At 38.2% G+C, this 22,609-nt stretch overlaps 1 protein-coding gene across 4 annotated transcripts in view; it reads right to left on the bottom strand.

Annotated features, from left to right (window-relative positions):
- Positions 1-22,609, bottom strand: part of TRPM7 (transient receptor potential cation channel subfamily M member 7) — a 122,248-nt gene that overhangs the window by 33,001 nt on the left and 66,638 nt on the right. For all 4 annotated transcript variants that reach the window (XR_007776148.1, XM_050966616.1, XM_050966615.1 and 1 more), the window contains exons 14-27: positions 20,122-20,262; positions 19,598-19,732; positions 18,704-18,984; positions 17,181-17,409; positions 15,754-15,909; positions 15,526-15,669; positions 14,717-14,845; positions 13,750-14,034; positions 11,149-11,323; positions 10,446-10,572; positions 6,500-6,684; positions 4,670-4,802; positions 3,441-4,159; positions 1,282-1,358 (exon numbers count right to left, since the gene is read on the bottom strand). Coding sequence is in view for 3 of the 4 variants with exons in the window: in XM_050966616.1 (XP_050822573.1) it covers positions 1,282-1,358; positions 3,441-4,159; positions 4,670-4,802; positions 6,500-6,684; positions 10,446-10,572; positions 11,149-11,323; positions 13,750-14,034; positions 14,717-14,845; positions 15,526-15,669; positions 15,754-15,909; positions 17,181-17,409; positions 18,704-18,984; positions 19,598-19,732; positions 20,122-20,262 (2,916 nt within the window). In the remaining variant the exon portion in view is untranslated. The remainder of the gene's footprint in view (positions 1-1,281; positions 1,359-3,440; positions 4,160-4,669; positions 4,803-6,499; positions 6,685-10,445; positions 10,573-11,148; positions 11,324-13,749; positions 14,035-14,716; positions 14,846-15,525; positions 15,670-15,753; positions 15,910-17,180; positions 17,410-18,703; positions 18,985-19,597; positions 19,733-20,121; positions 20,263-22,609) is intronic.

Raw genomic sequence — 22,609 nt, 5'->3', positions numbered from 1 at the left:
TATAACCCGCACCGGGGGTACCGGGGGTTGAGGCTGGGTAGGCTCCGTGAGAGCAATTAGGTCCTGCGCCGAAGTGAATGTCTCTGGCATCGAAGGGACCAACAGCTCAACCCCAGATCTTACAGGGGAGCTAGGAGGGACTGGACTCGACGGACCTCCGGGGCCCGGAGTTGATGGAATCCCTGCTGGTGGTGCCGTGGCAGAGGTAGGTGCCGGGCGCTCTGCTCGAGCCTGCGAGGATGGAGTCGCAGACTTCGAGGGTCTTGCGTCGGGTCCCGGTGCCGGGGAAGGTCGGTGCCGGGGCGTCTTTCCGGTGCCGGCGCAGAGCCGGCGCTCTGCGTCGAGGCCACAGGGTTAAGTGCCGCTTCCATCAGGACAGTCCTTAACCTCTGGTCCCTCTCCTTTTTTGTCCGAGGCTTAAAAGCCTTACAGATGCGGCACTTGTCTGAAATGTGCGATTCCCCCAGGTACTTCAGACAGGCGTCGTGGGGATCGCTGGTCGGCATCGGCTTTTTGCAGGCCGAGCACTGTTTGAACCCCGGCGAACCAGGCATGGGCCCGGTGCCGGGCGCAGGGAAGGGCTACAGCCCAAAACCGCTAATAAATATATACAGCTATACTACAATTAACAATAACTAACCACAATTTACAACTATCTACAACTATGAGAACAGTGAAACGAAGGAGAGCTAGGGACGTGGAGGACAGCTATGCCGCGCTCCACAGTTCCAACGACCGACACGGAGGTAAGAAGGAACTGAGGAGCAGGTGGGCCAGCAAAGGTATATATCGAGCGCCATGGCAGCGCCACTCTAGGGGGCGACCTGCCGGCCCACTGGAGTTGCTAGGGTAAAAAGTCTTCCGACGAACGTGCACGCACAGCGCGCACACCTAACTGGAATGTATATGAGCAATCACTCGAAGAAGAACAGATGATCACAGCAGACCCTTCTGCCCTTGGAATCTAAATTATTATTCTAATTAAAGTCAAGTTATCATTTTTAATTTACTTTAATGGCTAGACTAATGTTGGCCTCTGTGAGGTTACATACTATCAAATCCTGTTAAATACTTACTAGTTTCATATTTTGCAGCAACAGTAGTTCCTCTATAGTTAAGGTTGCATTGTTACTGACTGTTAGTAAATTTCTTTTCATATTAGTTTTCCAAAAATCTATTCTTACATTTTCAAAAATCTTTGGTAAACTATACATGAAAAAGCTGTCTATGTCCACATTAAACTACTGATTTGCAATCTAAAAATAAAAATTTCAGTCTTACCTCCATATTAGCATTTTTTTCTTTAATTTTAATTGCTGACTCCTTAAATTGTTGTAACTCCATGCTGTCTCTGTGACCTTTGACCCAGTAAATTGAAAAATATAAAATATTCAGTATCAAAGATAAAACACTGAAAAAATTTGGAACATGCCAGATATTGTTGTTATGATGGGGAGAAACTTTAATAAATGCTGCCAGTGTTTCCATTGAGAAAGACTTATAATGAAGAACTCTGAAGTAAATGGATATAAATGATAGGTTAGTAAAGATAAGGAACTGTTGCTTTTCCTACATAAAATGGGTAGAACATCACCACAATAAAATTAATACAATTTAAAAATATTACTCCTTCAAGAAAATAAATTAGATTAGTTTCAGAGGTAACTTCCATATACCATTTTATTTGATATTCTGAGTCTCACTATTTTTACATAAATGTGAAAAGTATAGAAAAAGCAGAGTTTCCTATGGTAGGTTTTTTAAATATACACTTCATCCTAATAGTTACAGGAAATATTTTCTGAATTCCACCAATGTGCATGGTTTTATAATGAAAACAAACATAATTGATTGACAACATATAGCTGCACCACATCTGAATTTCTATAAAACATATATATTATGGATGAAGAGTATATTCTAAATTCCAGAAAAGAAAGGACCATATAAATGAAGGCACGGCTCAAGTAAAATAAGTATACTTAACCTTATTAGTGCTGCGGTTAATTAAAGACCTGACTGAGCTATACAGTCAGATTTCAAATGTTGTGTTTTCTGCTTTAAAAAACTAATAAAGTATAAAGGTTTTTTCTGTATTATAATGAGCCCTGTTAATGGATTACACAATTAAATAATTTGCCATCCCCCTACAAGTCAAAAAAATATTACTTTTCGAGCACCTAAGCATCATGGCATCAGAACAAAACTCTTGTCTACATTTAAACTTAACTTTAAATAGTAAATATCACTTGGAAAATAGGTTTTGGGATCCCCTACACAATTGCTTTGGCAAGATAACACTTGCACAGGTGCCTGACAGATTAAGACTGTGATCCTCCACTTGTATTTGGCTCTAATTTAAAGTATTTGGTCTCTAATTTACGATATTTAGTTAGTAAACCAACACCTACTTTCAAAACGAATCTGCCACTGTTTTATTAATCAAAGAGTGTCTAAAGAATCTAATAAAAACATGTACATTTTTACTGTTATGTAAAAGTTTAAGAAGCATGTAACATTGGATTAAAAAAGGACTTTGGAAAGTTTTTAAAATATTACTGCACTACTACAGTATTACTGTAGGTAACAGTGGTAGATCCTGGTCACAGAAGTGTTGAGAAGGATAGCATAGTAAGGATCCCTTAGCTTGACACAGATATCACAAAGATATTTATTCATGATTCCATTAGCCAAAACAAGTTTTCCGCAATTTCTCAAAAAATAGACAATATTTTTTACATGGGCAAAAAGTAGGACCTTAAAATTAGTCCTTCTAGAGTTCACCTGAGCTGTAGAACTGCTAACATTAAGAAACTTATCTGTCAATAGCTGTCCAATGTTTGTCTGAAAAATATTGTCTATGTGACAGAATTATAAAGAAACGATAATTTTAAAGTTAAAAAACATCCATATCGTTTAGAGAAAATAGAAAGGTTTAAAGCAAAATAGCAAAGCACAATGGTAGAATAAAGTCACCTGCAACCAGAATAAACCCAAAATACCATACAATTCTTGGTAAATCAAACCTTGTGGTTTCGATTTGGTCCACAGTTTTTGAAGTAGTCCTGTAATGATGTTAGAACTTAAATCTCTATTTGGTGGTTCCATTGCTTGAACACGCTGGCTTTTAGAAACTTCATCTTTAACATTCAATTTTTCATGTGAACCACCACTTGGGTCACAGTTTACTGTTGATGCTTGGTTGCTGGATGACAGAGGTAGCTTCTTTTGGATACTGTTCTCAGAGGACTGCTCATCATATGTATCAACTCTGCTTCTGTAGTTGTAATCATCAGTGTCATCTTCATCATGAATAAAACCACAATTAACGTATCCACCACTTTCAACACGAGACTGGGTGAAAGCAAGGCAAGCAGAGCCAGAAGCAAGAGGATAAGAGCAGCTACTACTGACTTCACAATCTACTTTGTTATACTTACCCACAAATGCACCAAATTCTACGTTACTATCTCCTTCTGTAGCCTTAGACAAAATTGCTGCTTCATTGTTTGCTGTAGATTCCAACTGACTTCTGCAACTTGGCTGAGATGGAGTGCTAACAAACAATTTAGCTGTTGGGGATGTTAGTCGTGGCATGCTGTTCGATGAATTGCCTAATTTTTTATTTTTATTAATGGATTTTGAGATATCTGAACCCTGTAATCTTTGTCGAAGTTCTTGAGGAGAAACTGCACTTGGAAAAAAGGCACTGCCTGAAGAACCTGCCTCTTGAAAGCTTAGTTCTTCCCTCCTGGCAACTGGAGCTAAATCCTGACCAATTGTCTTATGTTGAATATCTCTTTCACTGTGCATAGAAATGTTACATAATAAAGCATTACTACTCTCGAGGTCTCCTTGTGGAAAAGAACCACCAAACGCATTTCCAATGTTGTGTTTTTTCCATACTGAAGATCTCAGAGAACCATCATCAATAAGGTTTTGTGCCAAATGTTTTGAAATGCTTAACTCCCGGGTAATTTCATTATGGACTTTGCTGGCTTCTGAAGCTTTTTGTGCAGTTAGTGTTTTTAGAGTATCCACAGTGAGAGCAGAGAGATCTTGTAGGTGGCCAATCTGAGAATCTAAAGAGTTCAATGACCGTTTGATGTAGTTGACTCGATCACCAACTTCTTTTATCTGAATGCACATTTGTTCAACCCTAAAAAAAATGAACAAAGTAAGCTTTTCGTTCTCAAAAACTGTAAAGAAGAAACATTTTTGCTATACTTCTTTTTGCCAGTTTGAGAAAGGAAAATGTATTATTTGTAATTTTAAAGGCTTAGGGTGACAATTGATTTCAGTGGATTGTTGCAGAAAAAGGGATACTTGTACATACTTAGGCAACAAGGAACAAATGTACATCAGCGAACTGCTGACAGTACTGTTGTTTAACACCCATTCCAATACATTTGAGAAGACCTCTTTAAAGAGACTATAAGTCTCTGTCTGCTATGCACTAGTAAGTGTCAGGAGCTCTTCTACAACTCAGAAATACGGACAGCATAGAACAGTCTGTAATAATTTCTATGTAGCTAAGAAAAAGTGTCATACAACATTGTTATGAATATTTTGTACAAGCAACTACATGCACTGTACCTTTTCCTGATAACAGATTTTAATAAGTCAAAGTTTTTATTTACATTTTTAAGTTTCTACATAAATTTTCTACCGTTCAAATGTGACTCGAATTCTCTCTTCACTTCCAGAGTGGAATTTATCATCTTTTTCATTGAAATACATCTCAACACACAACTCTTCAAAGTCATGAAGTTTCTTTTGGTCTTCTTCTGTTAGGAAGAGTTCTAATGAAAAAGAAAGCAACAATTCAGGAGATTAGTAGGCTATGCTACATCACAAATGCTTGAAATAAGTAGCCACATGGATCAATGATATGGGGTAAATGAAGATGCTACCTAGCTCTGTAGAGCTGGCTGAAAAAAGGTTTTATCCATGGTGGAAAACTTCAGCTTTTTAACAGTGGGGAAAAAGTTGAAAACTGAATATTTTCAGGAAAAAAACCAAACATTTTTTGGCTGGAGACCAAAAGTTTCAATTAAGAAATCGCACTGAGGTTCCTCATGGGAGTTGTAGTTTGGGTGCCTCATTTGCCATTCCCTTCTTCTGGTTGGGCTCCCTGGCTAGACAACATCTCCCACAATACACCATGGTCTCTGCCCTTGCTGAGCCCCTGTCCACAGTGCATCATAGTAAATTCATTTTTTGTTTCTTGGGTGTTTTTGTTTTAAAAAAAAGTTGAAGTTTTCCAAGGAAAGCATATACTTTTCATGAAAAAAATGTGTTTAACTGAAAACCCACAGTTCTGATTAAAAAAAAATATCCAAGTAACCCTACAAAACACCGTGAATGTAAGATGTCTTTGCAAGATTTATTTAAATCTAAATGGAATTAAATCAGAGTGTAAAAATCCAGATTTGTATAAAGTCAATATTTTTAAAACTACTTTAAAACAGGAAAACTGGATCAGTTGCTTACAAGGAACTACTATTAGCAAAATGAAACAAGAGTGTGAAAAGACAGTAAATAATGAAATATATGAAAATAATCAGTAAACAGGATGGGAAGAAAAAGAAAAAAAAATTGACCCTCATCAGAAAATTGGACACACTGGTAAATAGGGCAAGGGACTATTTTATTTTACCTACACACAGTGTCATGCAAATAGACAGCTATTTTCTCCAAGTTGTCCACTGCATTTACATTCAGTTTTAAAATAATGGGACTCTTAGTGCTCAATTTACCAATTTTAACCCCAAATGCTATAACAGAAGGATTATTTAATTGATACGGGACAGAACTGAAATGTGAGGCTTGGCATAGAATGTTACTGGTAACATGGCAGTAGAAATTGCCAGATAGAATAGTTGTGGTTCAGTCCCATAAAACAAGACTTACGAACTAAGTTCTTTTAAAGGTATTTGTTTCATCAGAGAGCTCAACCACTTTAAATTAGTTAAATCGGTGTTTCCCAAACTTGGGACGCCACTTGTGTAGAGAAAGCCCCTGGCAGGCTGGGCCAGTTTGTGTACTTGCCGCATCTGCAGGTCCGGCCAATCGTAGCTCCCACTGGCAGCAGTTCGCTGCTCCAGGTCAATGGAAGCTGCTGGAAGCAGCGGCCAGTACGTCCCTTGGCCCACATCGCTTCCAGCAGCTCCCATTGGCCTGGAGCAGCGAACCGCGGCCAGTGGGAGCCGCGATTGGCTTGACCTGCAGATGCGGCAAGTACACAAACTGGCCCAGCCCGCCAGTGGCTTTCCTTACACAAGCGGCGTCCCAAGTTTGGAAAACACTGGGTTAAAGGATAATAAAATATACACAAGTTACCTGCTTCATTATTAATGAATTAAACATTATATTATGCTCTCTGTGCATTATAATGAAGAGTAGTAACCAAACAGTAATTACGACTTTCTTGATAACTTACTTTAATAACAGAAAAACAAGAAAAACTAATAATTGCTTGGATAAAATTTGTTCTTACTTGGTCCATCTGAAGTCTTGTCTTTCTTTCTTCTTTTACAGATACAACAACATAAGGAAGCCATATGACTAAGAATAATAAGAGGTGGAGGCAGGACAGGTTTTTCATGGTAGGCCATAATGAAATGATAGCGCTGATACTTCCATACGATGTTTGAAATTGCCTTTACTTGTAAATACACATTGCTGAAGGAGGGAAAACATAAAAATGTTTTAACACAAATATTTTAGAGGTTAGTTACTATCCAAAGCAATTTTACTGCCTTTCGAATTTTACAAAGGCATAAATGTAGAAAAAGGCATAGATTGTACATAACTGTATTTTCACTTTACTGAAGAAGTAACTCAAATTTTTAAATGGGAGTCAGAAGTGCATCAAGGGAAGGCTATATCAATATGGCAAGAAAGAATTATACTCCTCTCACACCCAGGTTCATTTGTGATAAACCATAACATTAACTCTGCAGTAATTTCAGATTAAAAAGACAGAAAGTTGGCCCTATAAATGAGAGATTTCTTCTCTATCTCAAAGTGTTTTTTTCTTTTTTTTTTTTTTTAAATAAAAACTTTGTACATGTATTGGTTTTAATACTAAAACTTTGGAAAAGCAACAGAGATCCTCTCCAAAGCAGATGAACTGTTAGACCAGAGATTACGATTTCTTGATATACTGCTAAGGATAAATGTGTTCTTTTTGTTACATTGCAACTAGATTGCAATTTTATCATCGTTTTAGAAGACCTATTTTTAACCTATTATCCTACATCCTGATGGTAGAGTTGTTCTTTCAGCTTATAGAATATTACAGTAAAAGCTTTTATACCTGGCATGTTGGGGGAATGGTGGGTGCCAGTAAAAATTCCAGTTACTAAAAGGGAGGGAGTTTGGGTGTTGGAGGGGGTGTGGGCTCTCGGAAGGAGTTTGGGTGTGGGAAGGGGCTCGCGGTAGGAGGTTGGGCCATGGGAGAGGGTCAGGGTGCCGGATCGGTGTGGTGCTCAGCTCAGGCAGCTCCCCACAAGTAGCGACATGTCCCAGCTGTTCCTAGGCAGCTCTGTGCGCTACCTCCCCCTACAGGCGCCGCCTCGCAGGTCCCACTGGCCACGGTTCCCGGCCAATGGGAGCCACGGAGCCCATGTTCGGGAAAGGGGCGGCGCACAGAGCCGTCTAGCTGCACCTCCGCCTAGGAGCTGCTGGGACATATTGCCACTTGCGGTGAGCTGCCTGAAGTGAGCGTCACCCGGATCCAGCACTCCAGAACCCCACCCAATCCCCTGCTCCGAGCCCCCTCCCAGAGCCCATGTCCTGCACCCCCGCCCATGCCCCAGCCCCGCACCCCTCGCAGCTGTTCCTCCATCTAGGAGCATCAGGGACATGTCGCCACTTCCGGGGACCCACACAGACCAGACTATAAACTGGACTTTCAATGAAGATCAGAAATACCAGTTTATAGAGCTTTACAGTTGGTGAAGCGCTGGACAACACAGCTTTTCTTGTATTTGGGAATGGTGCTCAGAATATTAATAATCACATGATTTTGCCTATTGGTTATTTGTTTGTGTAGACTGAGCTGGAGTGATGAAGTCATCAGGATCTGACTTCATGGCCCTATGGTCGTTTTCATTCTGTTCCTTATGGACAACTCTAACCACCAAAATTCGCGAATATGTTAGCAGTCTCATAAATGCTAAGGTCTGAAGCAGTGGAGAGAACACAGCATAAGGTCTGAAGCAGTGGAGAGAACACAGCAAGGAGCATATATTTACCCTCTCATCTCTAGGATCCCTTCTGTAATGCACTAAGAATAACTCTACTGTACAAATATAAGTATCATAACATAACTGGTGATCATTGGGAAAGGAAAAGCTATCTAGTCATAGTTACAATAATTATTCACCAGTTATTTGAGGCATTAAAGAAATAGCTGCAGCAGTTTTGTAACTGCAAGGCAAAAATGCACATATGTTGGCATGCATATTTGTTGTGACTGTATGTGCAAACTAGATTAAACACACAATCAGTTAAATGTTTAACTAGTCAGTTGCACATGCAATCATCCTGTCTGCATGCACAAGTGCAGTTCACGGCGTGCACACACATACAATACCCCTGTAATTTGTGCAAGTCTGGCCCCATAAACATAATCATTGCTTGTAGTAGTTACTGTAGTAAGAGCACAATCTGAACCACGTAAAGCACACTTGCCCTTTATTTAAAAAAAAGAAAGAAAAAACATCTAATCTTATTTCTTAAATTTGCAGCATGCAGTTTCTTAACAGGTATAAAGGAAGCTCAATTTTTATGATTAAAAATACCATCGGAACACTTATACTGAAAACTGGTATTTTCTCAGTCAATAAAGGTCTGCATTCTGTTCTTGAACTAAGATAGATGCAAAAAGCCTAAAGTCAAATAAATTTGACAATCTAACAAACTTTTTTTGTAATGTTAGGTATGCAGATTCGGATGTAAAGTCAGAAATGTAAAACTTGTAGAGATTTGTTTCATGTGTAGGTATAAACTAGCAACAATGACCTGTTACAGGCAAGTGTTTCGCAAAAGTACAGCAGGACGTTATTGAGCCATACATGTTACACTTACACAAAAATGGCACTCTTTTTGCACTTTCCAGTAACACAGGAACACGAAACAATGCTATTAAATCTTTGCTGAGACATCATTGTATACTAGCAAACTTAGTATATTTGGAAAACTAATGAAGAATAAAATTGAACTAAGCTTATACAGTTAAATTTAATGACATTACAATTTACCATCTTTGCTTTTTATTAATTTTGATTGCTAATTAAAACTGCATTAATTCGCAACAGGTTCCCTGGTCAGTGTTAAAGTAAAAAATTTATAAGTTGGATTTTTTTTTTAAATTTACCTTTTATTTAGTGTAGATTATATTTCTTAAAGTACTACACAGGACACCCTGCCCTGCCACCAGGTAAAAACAAGAATACAAAAGACTACATTAAAACATCAATGTGATTCTAAGGCACTTCCATTATGTTTGTAGTTCACTGTGCCTTCAGATATGTCAATTCAGTGAAAGAATTACAATTTTCCTGTAACACGTTATTCAAGTTATTAGTAATATAGATTTGCTTCATGCCTCCAGATAGAGTTAGTGCAAATTGTACTCCCCTGTGCTTGCAAGGACAGCTGTGCCAGCAATTTTAGCCTGTAGGCAGGACAGAATTTTGTACCTCCTGGCATTGTCAGAGAAGAGCAGCTTTTAAACTTCAGCCAGGATTCCACAAGAGTCCTGCCAGTGGAGGATCCCAGAAAAGATGCACTGAATCAGCCCATCTCCCTCACCAGACCTATATACTTTCTGCGTAAAGCTAGCTGGTTTCAGGCCTAACAGTTAAACTGGGATTGTGGAGATATTACATTGTTGTGTATTGCCTGGTTTGTAGTTAAGGGGGGCAGGAGAAATCATTTCTCCTATTCTGCTTGGTCCCTTCCATCAGAAGGAAGTTCACTTAGGTCAAATTTCATTTTTGAAATTAAAATGACTGGCTGAATTTAATGTGGTCTGGTATACTAACCCCCCGATTACTGAAAATTGGAAGCAGGCCCACCAATCATGGATTAAGCAAGTCTTCAGTTTTATGAGCTGTGCTTTTTCAAAATAGTTTTTTAATGGAGTAGAAAGATAGGCAAAATTTGATTTTAAACTTCTCTATAGCTATCCCTTCAAAAAGTATAGCATCATGAGCAGGGTGTATCACAATCCCTCTGCCCTAGGAGCTGGGCAGACTGTCCCTACAGTGCTGAAGAGTAATGGATCAAGATTAGCACCTGAAGAACACACAGCCAACAAACAGCAGTGCCTTTCACTGCCATCAGGCCACCAAACTATTTTTAGTTAGTTTATTCAAGTTAGATATGTACTTATCACCAGATAAACAATTATCTGAAAGTAACAATATACTTACTTGAAAAATGCAATAAGGAGATTAACCATAATAATGTACTGTACAAAGAGGTACACAGCTTGAAGAAATGGGGTCAGCCATGTTCCAGGTCCACAGAGACGGCTAACTGATGAATCATTTTCACATACTTTGGAGAGAAAACACAGAGACCATATTTTCTTTTAGAGAGGACTTTTAATACTTATAGCAGATATAGATGCTGAAAGAATCACTCAAAGATTGTGCAATAACTAGCTTTATGCATCTATCCTTTAATTTGTTCTTTTAAAAAAATACCACTAGGAACAGTTTTTAAAAAGTTACAGGAGAAGGAGGCATCCTGTAGTTACTAAGTGGTCTTTATCAGTTAAGTAAAATGCTTTTTCAGCTCACAGAAACAAAATCTTGGCATGATGGTTGCATATGCAATAAATACAGCTCTAGGATTAGCCCAATTGGAAGACACTTCCCCTTTTGGCCAAAAAAGAAACAAAGGTTTTCATTCTAGGTCATGTTTAAGCTTTTTTCAGCATAAGCAAGACAGAGAGTTCCCTACATTTGGACATCTGGGACTTAATGGATATACCTCAAGAAGAAAAGATAATCCAATACTACTAACTAAATTCGTGTTTCACCAATACACCTCAGCCTATCAGCATCTGGGAAAAAATATCCTTAGTCCTTGAGAGTTTCCATAAATTGTTCCAAAATTGCATCATCTTACCATCAATTTCATATGCATAAACTTCACCAAAAATCATCCAGTATGGATGAAACACAATATCTCTAGCAAGAGTCCAAGATGGTGCTTCATTAGGATAGAGTATTGCCTTCCTGGGAACACCAAAACTAAGCAGTACAAGTGCCATAATCACTACAATGTAGAACATGTTGGCCACCTGTTTAAAAAAAGTTCAAGTTAAGAAAAAACTCAAAAAGTTTACCAAAGAAAAGCTTTGGCAATTATGGTTTCAAAACACTTGTGTAATTACTCTATCTCCAAAATGTAACAATATTTAACTTTGTGCCTATCTAGATCTCTCTCTATATATATATATAAAAACAAATAGATTTGGGGGTTAGCAAACTGAGGATAAGGATTTATCACACTTACTCCTTAACTAAAAGGAATAAAACATACAATTAAGTTTTGCAGCAGTCTGACATGCTATTTTAATTCTTTTTATTTTTAAAGTACCGTATTAACCAGCACTGAAGTATACTCAGCTTCCACATGATTAAAGCAAGCTTTTATACAGTTATAGCAGCAACTTCTAGTGCAAGCTTAAGGAATTTTGTGCATTTTGCAATTTTAAGCAGTTTTTGAGGAATTTATAATGGGGTTAGAGCAGGGACAGGCAATCTGTGGCACGCGAGCTGATTTTCAGTGGCACTCTCACTGCCTGGGTTCTTGCCTCCGGTCCAGGGGGGTCTGCATTTTAATTTAATTTTAACTGAAGCTTCTTAAACATTTTAAAAACCTTCTTTACTTATATAACTAAACTATTGTTGTATATAATTATAGACTTGGAGAAAGAGACCTTCTAAAAACATTAAAATGTATTACTGGCACATGAAACCTTAAATTAGAGTGAATAAATGAAGACTCGGCACATCACTTCTGAAAGGTTGCCGACCCCTGTGTTAGAGGATTCAGCCACCTAAAATTCAGCACAAGACCACAAACCTTCATCTTCAGTTTTTCCTCCCACCAAACTATTGTATGCTCTTACAGCTTGGAACGCTGATTTACTGTACCCACCTTTCTTTAGGAACGTGATATACTCCTCCTCCCTCCCACACTCTCTGTGAGGCTAAGCACAGTGTAGGTACAGTTTTCTCAAGCTCAGAAAATGAGTGTGACACAGAAACAGAACCAGGGCATACATCTTACTCCCCAGTTCCAATTTTATCATCCAACAGTTCATATATCTCACAGTGAGATGATTTTATTTCCATTATTCACTATGGCAGAGTTATTTAGACAACCTTCATAACTCCTAATACTCTATGCAAGTTCCAGATTCTATAGAAGAGGGAATGTATTGAAAAATTTAGTTTATGCTGTCTGATCAGGAGGAAGGAAATCTGCTTTGAGACGTGATTATTTGGGGAATTTGCCTATGCACAGTTTATGACTTATATTTGAGATTATGAACATTGTATATTTATCTTTATCAAGCTGCAAACTCCGTTTTGAGTATAAGGCTTTGTTTTTGCCTTCCTGCTGCCGTTTTATTCCCATCTTGGCTAAAATTCCAAGGAGTGGTGTGGCAAAGGGCTAACAATGGAAGGACATTAAACTTGGATGATTGTCCATTTAAATGGAGTACCCTTGGACAAATAGAAGGCTGCCATCCAGGGTAAACCAGTTTTCAAACCTGAACTTGAGGGGGTGGTAACTAAGTAACAGAGACCTCTGCCAAGTGATCTGATCACCTGATAAGGCTGATCAGCGAGTCACCTGACAAGGGGGCTGGAGGCTATAAAAGAAACGGCCTCTCATCAATCATCTGAGAGACAAACAGAGAACACGAATGAACAAAAGGGTACTGACTATGTAAGTCTGCCTCTCTGACCTCATGTTTCAGAGGAGAATCCATGAGAAACAAGAGGAAGGGGCTTCGGCATTGCCTTCAGCCCCAGGCCCCAGCAAGTCTAATGCCAGCCCTAGTGACCCTATTAGAACACGGCTGCAAGCCACTTTGGGGTCTCAACGCACAGTTTGAGAACCGCTGATTTAAATCCTTTTGATTCCATAAATAAATTGAATGGCTCTTTCCTTTAAGGAATAAGATCAGTAAGGCAGTTAGCAACAGAGCAGAGATTCCCACACTGTGGCTCACAACCACATTGCCCTTCCCATATTGATAAGTGCATGGGAGGTTCTGGTATGGAACAAGAACTACTGCATTAAATGGTGTAGGGATAGACTATACCTATTTCAAGAAAACCAAAGAATAAGAGTAATATCGTCCTAACCCTACAAAAGAAAAGAAGCTAGATGGAAGGACTGCTGCCTTTTCTTCAGTTCTGAGAGACGTTTGTAAAAGAAGAGCAATAATGGCACCTATTCAACAAAATGGATTTTCTATATCAGAAGGGCAGATATCACAGACTATAACCAAATGTTTGGGAAGCCACTCTCATCCCCTATTGTTCTGAGGATCCGTGAACAGAAATTATATCTTAATTAACCCATTTGCACATTTTGATTTGGGGAAAATTACCTCAATATAATGAAGCCTTTTTCTAAATAGATTCTTAAAAAATTATAAAACGGATGCAATGAGAGAAAGAGGTATGTTTTCAATAAAAAACTTACCATTTTGCCAATCATCATGACATAAGGGCCAGCCTGTTGATTTACAGCTAGAATATCCAGTAATCTCACATACCAAAATATAATATTTAGACAGTATGTTATTCTTCCAGCAACAAAAACATAATTTTCTTTGTAAGTATTGTCATCAAAGTTCCCTTTTGCTCCAAATCTTAGTGCAAACCCAATGAAGAAAGTAACAATGGCAATTGTATCACTGATATTGAAGTAATCACTGAACCACACTTTAATCTTCTGATTAATTTTCCCAGCCTCTGACATAAAGATCTACATTAAGAAGAAAAAAGAAAACAGGTATCTGCAAATTTATCTCATATCAAGACCACTGAACCATTTGAACATTTTATCAGTAAACAACATTTTTATCAGCATGTTTGAGCGTGCTTCCATGTTAAATTGATATACTCCAATAAACAAATATTTAAGGTCCAGATTTTTAGATTTACATATGTGATTACCACAACTGCACATACAAACACAATTCCACATTAAAATGTATCAGTCTGATGGCTAACTGGTCATTTGTGTGTACTTTTATTGAGAGTCTATGCACAATACCATGCACATCTTTTAAAATCTCAGCTCTGCTCTGAGGTTACCACTTGCAGAACAAATGTGTTTCAGGACCAACGCTGAAAGACCATTAATTTTCATATTTTTAATGGTACTTCAGTATGACTGCTTAAAATATACCACATCCAAATCCATTAGCCGTTTTTGAGTGACAGCGATTTGATTATTGTAGTAAATTATTTGTTAGATAAAAAAGGAGATATTCATAATGCCTTTAATAGGATAAAATAGCTTAAAATGGAGTTAATAATAAGTGCACTACAATACTTTTAATCTGTATCACTTACATTATCTTTTGATAAAGATCATTTAAAGCACACTGCTCTACTTGACATTAGTGAAGTAATTTAGAACACAACTGAGATTACAAACATACCTCACGAATCTTCTCAATAGCTGACGTAAAAATATAAGCTATAACAATCCATTCTTGAACTGATGGTATTTCTTCCATTTTTACAAGGACTACAAATGTGTAAAGCATCAGAAATCCTAAGTATGCCAACTAAAAAAAAAGCAAGTAAGCAAAAAAGTTAACTTTACATAGTTACACATCTTATTTTCAAGTGTGTGTAGATTATTTTTGATAAACTAATTGGATACAGCATGCACCAAAATAGTAAGTAGGATAACAGTACTTGCTTACAGGAACACGGGTAGTAAATGCCAATAAATGGGGAAAATATTGTATATTGGCTTTATATATCCCTCGAGCGAAAGAAAAAAGTAACAATAATGTAGAAAAATTTAGGATGTTAAATACAAATTTGTATAAATTATCTAAAATGAATTACACATAACTTCGTCTAAATATGTTAGACTAATGAACAATTATGTAAGGTCTGCTAAACTGGATGAGGCAAAATAATACACCAAAAAAAAAAAAGAAATCTGAGTGCTAAGTATCCATTCTGAGTTACCTTGCAGGAGAATGACATATCAGGACAAACAGGCCGTAATGCAAGGATGATATATTTTGCACACTGTGCATGCACTAGCCAGATTCTAAGACTCCAGTGATTCTCATTTCTTAGGAAGATAGTTTTAGAAGGACAAGAGCAGTTCAACTCTGGTGTTATTTGTAACAACTGTTTGCTGGCCAAAGAACCAGCCATAAAATATGGACTATTTTTTAAAAGAGTTCTTGAGCATGTCATTTTACATAGCTTTTCTTCAAAAACTCACCGTATTGAACCAGAACTTCACAATTGGCGCATGATAGAATGCATAAAACTTTCGTGTAATTGGAAGTCGCTTAGGTTTTGTTGGCATCTCCATGTCATGTTTTCCTTCACTACTATCCAAGACCCTTACTTCTTTAAATACTTCCTAACATAAAAAGGATAGGTTATGAATTTATATATAGAAATACTTCTTAGTTCTTTGGGGTTTTGTTTGTTTGTTTTATGTTACCATAGGTATCTCTTCTGCTGTATTCTGGAAGTTATTTTCACTGTCTTCCATTGTCATCTGGTGCGCATCTTGAGATTGCGGAATATGGGACATTTCTGCCTTGGTTTTATATTCCAGCATTAGTATGGCAGGGGGTAGTAAGATGCTCAGTATCACCTACAAGAATTGAAGATGAGCAATTTTAAAAGTGTATTTCCACTTAATGTCAGCATATTAAAGTGTCACACATACTGGTACACAGACTATCCCCTGTAAAAATATAATTTTATAATCCAAATTGTCTTTGTCAGGTAGTTAGTAGAAAAAAAATGGGGGTGGAGAGAGAAGATTTTTTGTTATTTATATATGTAACTTACAGGCCAGGAGTGAGCATATAAAGAATGTTTCATGACATTCTTGGGAAAAAAAATAAATCAGTGGGTTCCAAAACTAAACATCACTGGACAGAATGTATTCCAAGATTAAACAACAGAGAGCTACAGCTTAACTGAATTCATAGGTTATTTCTTTTTCCCCTAATTTTGGCAAGAACATGGCTGTGGTCTTAGAGACAGGGCATGTTTAACTATACATGCGTCAGTTTTTCTAGTCATGGTAGAAAAATCATGAAGTCTGAAACATGTATAAAAAGTACTAGATAAAATAGCTGTTTATTGAAGTTAGTCCATTACAAGGCAAGAGAGGTCAACAGATAAGTTGGCATGTAAGATTTTAGTAGGTCACATAGCAGATGATGCTTGCAGAGGTTTTGTATGAAAGTTGCACTTTGGGTGATTATCCCTTTGTTACTCCAAATAATGGAGTAAATTTTCAGTGTCATGTCCATAACAGATATGCACTCTTGCAACTGTTAATTAGAGCTGCAGGACTTTAGTGCACTGTTCTGAAAACTTACACTAACTGATCCTGCAGATTTGTGTGCCAGTGTTCCACTGTATGCCCTCCATTTGTTCATCTTGGGCTTCCAAAATGAAAGCAAAAGCTTATTTCTACATCAAGTTTTACTTACTGCCTGTAGAAGGCAGAAGCATATGAAATTGTATTCTTACAGTGGATTTTCTGTTGTTAATTTTTTTTCACCACTATATTTTTAGTAGTGGATTAGTATTCATAGTAATCTACATATGCCTCTGATTAAGGACTACTTGCCTGTTTTCTGCCTTCTACATTTCTGTACCTTATTTAAAAAGATAATAGAGCATCAAAAAAAGAGTTTTATAATAACATGTCCAGACTTGATTAAGTTAAAAAAGTTACAGTAGAACAGTTTCACAACATTTATTAACGTAAATAAGGGTTACAGTGATACAAGTTTTATAGGAATAGTACTTTGTATACAACATGCTTTTCTTCCACTTCAGCATAAACACAATAAATAAGAATGGCCAGTAGAATTAACACTAATGGTGAATTGAAAGGATGTTTACCTTGTACCATGAATTCTTCCTCATGTTTAGTCTTCCCATCCACATATCAGACAACAACATCTGTGTACAAGTATGAGCTACGAATGGGCGGAGTCTTGAAGACACTGCTAGCTTAAGACAAGTTGAATTACTCCAGTTCTTCAGCTCATACGTTAATAACTTCATAGCCATGGTTTCATCTTGTCGGAAGGACTGTTCTAGTAGTTCAACTGCGAGTTGTCCAAACTCACTAGAAAAAGGGGAAAAAAACCCAAAAAATATGGGCTTACCAATTTCAGGTTCTGGACAATTTCTTCTTTCATACACAATATCAGAGATTTTGAGGGGAGTTCCCTGCTTCCACTGCAACAACTGGGATATGTGATGGGGTATTCAATTCACACCATTCTGGAAGTGGTTAATGAGGCTAAGAGGCCAATTAACCAGTTAAACCACCTAATTCCCCTCAAATGTGGCCTAAATAATTCCCTGAATGATAGCACCCAGCTGAGAAGAAACAAGCAGGGGTACAATAAAGATAAGAAGTTGGCAGCAGAAAAGGGGGTGCAGCAAGATAGTCTGCAGTCACTCCTTGTGAGCAGGGAGGTAGTCAAGGCTACTGAGTTCAGTAGTCTGCAGTTACTCCCTGGGAAGAGAAAGTTTGAACTGGGATATCTAGAGGGGAGGAGGAGGAGCAAGAAGCTGTAGGAAGGAGTCCAGGGAAAGACAATAGGGTCTGAGGGAAAGCAGACCACGATAGTCAGGTATAGGGTTCCGGGAACTGGAACCCAGACTAATGGAAGGGCCTAGGTTCCCCTACCAGCTACCAGGGGAAGTGGTACCATCAGGGCAATGCACAAGAAGATTGCCTTAGAACACCGGTATGGAAAGTCTTAGATATCCCAGAAGGGGAAGACTTTGTGGCTTGGCTTTCCTGGTTATTAAAACCTGGGTACCCTGAGTCACAGTGAGCGAGACAGATGGCAGGGCATACAGAAGGGGGCGTTAGACCTCAGTGGTGCTAATCTCAATTTGGGGCCCCAAGGAGGAGCCCATAATAGTGAATAGAGCACCCACTGTCATGGTTATCCCTGGATCAAGTGATTATATCCCACATGATCCTCTTGAGCTCATAAGAATTTGATGGGCTATACTGGGCAAAGTTTGAATTTCAATCTGCCCTGTCATCTGATAGGTGTGCTTACATTATCTAACGCACACAAATTCACAAAGTACATATGGCTTTCCTTAAAATGTGTGAAGACTCCATATGTAATACAATGAGTTTAGGTTAAAACATCTGTCAAGGTGCTCAAAGTTCTTTTAATATAAACACCAGGTTTGACAATAGCAATATAAGAAAGGTGATGACATGCATCTTGCATTAGAATATAATTTAATCACTTTGAGAAGATCCCTTTTCTTCAAGCATGCTAAGTAAACAAGTAGCAGAAAGGGGAAAGATGTTTTCTATTCATGTCTACTTTGCTAATGTTATAAGAAGGATTATAAAAAAGATTTAACAAAGATAAAAAGTAGATTACTTGGAGTACTGTTTCAGTTCTTCTGAGGTATCATCAACAAGGTCACTTTGTTTTGCCTCATGTGCCATTGAACGATACACCTTGCAGGCAACTAAGGCTTTAGCCATGGACTCTTCACCATGCTGCCAGAAGAAGAGGGCCATTTTCTGTCTTTTCATTAACACTGCCCAAAGTAAGAGTTCATTAAGAGGATAAGGAAAGCGTCTAGTTTCAGGATCATCAATGTCTACAACTTCATCTTTGGTTCTTTTCTTTTTTCCTTCTTCTGCACTTGTATCAATCTTAAAAACACAAAGGAAAGGTTAGACAATTACATTTTATCAGAACAAATTTAGATTTAAAGTATTGTTGACAGTGATAGAGCACTAATCACCATTTCTAGCTGCATAACGTATTTGTAAGTCAGCTGGAATTTCCTTTTAAAACTCAAGTTAAAACTTGCTAATTCATGATTACATCTGGGACACACTGCCCATATGTTTTGCAAATTATTGTACAAAGCAGCAATGAACAAAAAGATTCCTAAAGTACGATAAAGAAACTCATTGATAACAGTTTTTTACTAACCTAGAGTCAAATCCTGCTCACTTTACCAATGCAGGTAGTTTCAATGGGTCATATTCATCTCTGTTGTAACTGAGTTCAGTGATGTTACACCAAGGATGAGTTTTTCGCCCTTAAATACCACTGCTTATAAATGATATTTAAAATAAAATAAATGCATTATTTATATACCCCTTGCAATGTGCTAAGAATTTTACATAAAAGTATGAAGTCAGAGGATCTATTGACTATATTTGCCACTAATTTCAGTGGGGCCAGGATTTCACCCCCTGTTCTTACCTTGAAGAATTTACAATAAAAAAATGGTGAAATCTTATGATACAAACATACCTTTGGTTTGTAAGGCTGTGCAGTTTTGATGAAATGATTATGTCGCATTTTCTCTTTTTTATCTGCCCGGTTCCCAAAAGGCTCATGGCTTTTACGCAGTTGAGGAGTATTATTTGAAGGATTACGCCCAGACCGCTGGAAGTTGGGGGAGGGGAGGGGAAGATGCTAAATGTTTTTAAGTTTCTTAACACATTTGGATAAAAACACTATATGAGACAGCTATAAAAATCTGAATGCATGACTGAAAAATTATGTAACTGAAATGGTTTATCATTGATTATAAATTTGATCTCCACATGGTAGCTAAAAGCCTTAAATAGTAAAATATTTTTCACATGAGTAATTCTTAATCACACAGCTAGTCCCATTGCCCTTAATGGATTCGGTCTTCTAACAAAGATTTACAAGACTGGGCTATAATTTTCACAAGCAGTCAAGTGTTGTTTGTGTTTAGACATTTTAAAAACATGTTTTCCTAAATGTAAAGCATTTTAAGCAATTTCTCGTTATCAAACTCCACATACCCGACTGTTCCCACTGAGACTGTTGTATATGACTCTAAAGCGTTTTCGCGTATAGGTGCATCTGTAGGTTCCTCCCATCAAATATTCAATAACAAGCCCTACATCAATCAGGTTGATTTTATATCCTGGAGGAAGGTTTCCCTAGAAATATAAAACTGCTCTTAGCTTTGCAGATATATTACAACATAGTTAAACTTATTTACAGCACTTTCACATGTATGTCAATTCTAGATAACGAGTGAGTTAAGCCTTCTATTCTAAAAGCCTGTTTGAGGTTTAACATATTAAACTATTTCAAAGCAGAGTAGATTCTACTTTGTCAGATACAGTAATTTTCCATCTGGAGGCTGTATGTGTTTTTTTGGTTTTGTAACTCAAGTGCTATTAACCTCTTTTCATTTAAACAGCCAAAATAAGTTAAAACTGAAAACCTAAGGTTTTGTGGAGGACAAAACAGAAAATACTCTTTTTAGAAAGATCGTTTTTAGATTCAAGCAGCTGCTTTCACACAACAATTCAAGCTGTCTGACTATGAGAGACATGACATGACATGGTCCCGACACTTTTCAATCTGTACACAAACAACCTTCTGTTTACCCAGTCCTGCAAGTTCACATACCAGATGGCATTTGCCTTAGGTGTCCAAGCTGTTGCCAGAACTTGAACAAGCCCTAAACACTGACTTGATTAAGATGGCCAAACACTGTAGTGGTCAGCATTTACAACTAAGAACATAAGAACAGTTATGCTAGGTCAGACCAATGGTCAATCTATCCCAGTATCCTGTCTTCAGACAGTGGCCAAAGCCAGGTGCTTCAGAGGGAATGAACAGAATAGTAATAATCAAGTGATCTATCCTATCGCCCATCTCCGCTTCTGGTAAGCAGAGGCTAGGGATGCCATTGATTGACCTATCCTCTATGTGTGACCAAGGCACTTTTCAGTTTGTTCCATCTTTACAACACCAGAGCAGTCCCAGAACTGAATATCTTTCTCAATGGACGCCACTTGAAATACAAATCCCACCCAGTCTACCTCGGAGTAACCCTACATAGATCTCTCATATATCCTAACCATCTGAGCACAACTATGACGAAGGTGAGGTAGCATAACAACTTTCCAAGCAAATTGGCTGGCACTTCACTGGGAGCAAATGCTCAAATGCTTCAATTATCTGTTTTAGCCTTCCGTTAATCTGTAGCAGAATACAATGCTCCGGTCCGGATTGATCCATCTCACATCAAGTTGGCTGACACACAACTACACGCAACCATGTGCACTGTAACTGGGATGATTTGACCCACACCAGTATCATGGCTCCCTGTATTAAGCAACGTCACTCCCCCACATATTCGTCATGAGGATACTATGGCCAGAATGGTTGAGAAGATGAGGGCAAGCCTACTACTACACACAGATTTCTTTAACCATCCAAGAGCACACTTGTTGTTCACACACCAGTGTGGGCCCATTTACCCTGTCCAGATTTCTCTGTGAAACTAATGACCCAACCAGTGGGCTGTAGCTGACATCAGACACTCATCTCCACGCTGCTCACGGACTGTCCTGTACTGATTTCAAAAGACCTGGGTCAATGTGCAGCCAGATTTCATACCTGGGGCCAACAAGAGGATCCCACATGCAGTTGTGGCCAAAGACAGACAATGTCACACATCACTGATGACTACCCTCTGACCAGATTTGATGGTGGTCTGAGGGAGTGCACTCCACTGATGAGGCTGCTGCAAATGATGTTGGCAAGCTCCACATCTGACAGGAAGAATGGGAGCTCTGCCTAATAGAACATGCTCCTTGGATACTAGCTTTACTACTGGTCCAATACACAGTGACTCTGCATGTAGAACTCTTAATGAGATTAATGGAGTTTTTCCCAGACATTTTACAAGACTGGGCCCTATTTAACTATTGGTGTAATTCAATCTCTGAAGGAAGAAAAATTGGACACTACAAAGTATTACATACCAAGGGTAACAGAGAAGGAACAGTCAGTCTTATTTTGCCCAAACCTCTCTGAAGATGGTACTAACTTCAAATGGAAACTGACTAACATAATTTGTAGTACTAGTATCTTCTCTTTTGGGAACAGAATCTTACAAAACAAAAAACTAATCCTATTTCAGTTTCCTCTTTCATCAGGCTCAAAACTCTTTTAAACAAGCAGATGGCTGAAGAAGGTAGCTGACGAGGATGATCCTCATCCATTTTCCTTTGAATATAGCTCTCGAATACCATTTCAGCCACTACTGCTGCTGTAAAAGCAGCAAAGAATCCTGTGGCACATTATAGACTAACAGACGTTTTGGAGCATGAGCTTTCATGGGTGAATACCCACTTCGTCGGATGCATGTAGTGGAAATTTCAGGGGCAGGTATATATATGCAAGCAAGCTAGATACAACGAGGTTAGTTCAGTCAGGGAGGATGAGGCCCTGTTCTAGCAGTTGAGGTGTGAAAACCAAGGGAGGAGA

The sequence above is a fragment of the Gopherus flavomarginatus genome, chromosome 9, assembly GCF_025201925.1.
Source record: "Gopherus flavomarginatus isolate rGopFla2 chromosome 9, rGopFla2.mat.asm, whole genome shotgun sequence".
Lineage (NCBI taxonomy): Eukaryota > Metazoa > Chordata > Testudines > Testudinidae > Gopherus > Gopherus flavomarginatus.
The sequence above is the reverse complement of the archived record's forward strand: the minus strand, read 5'-3'. Positions and strand labels throughout refer to the sequence as shown.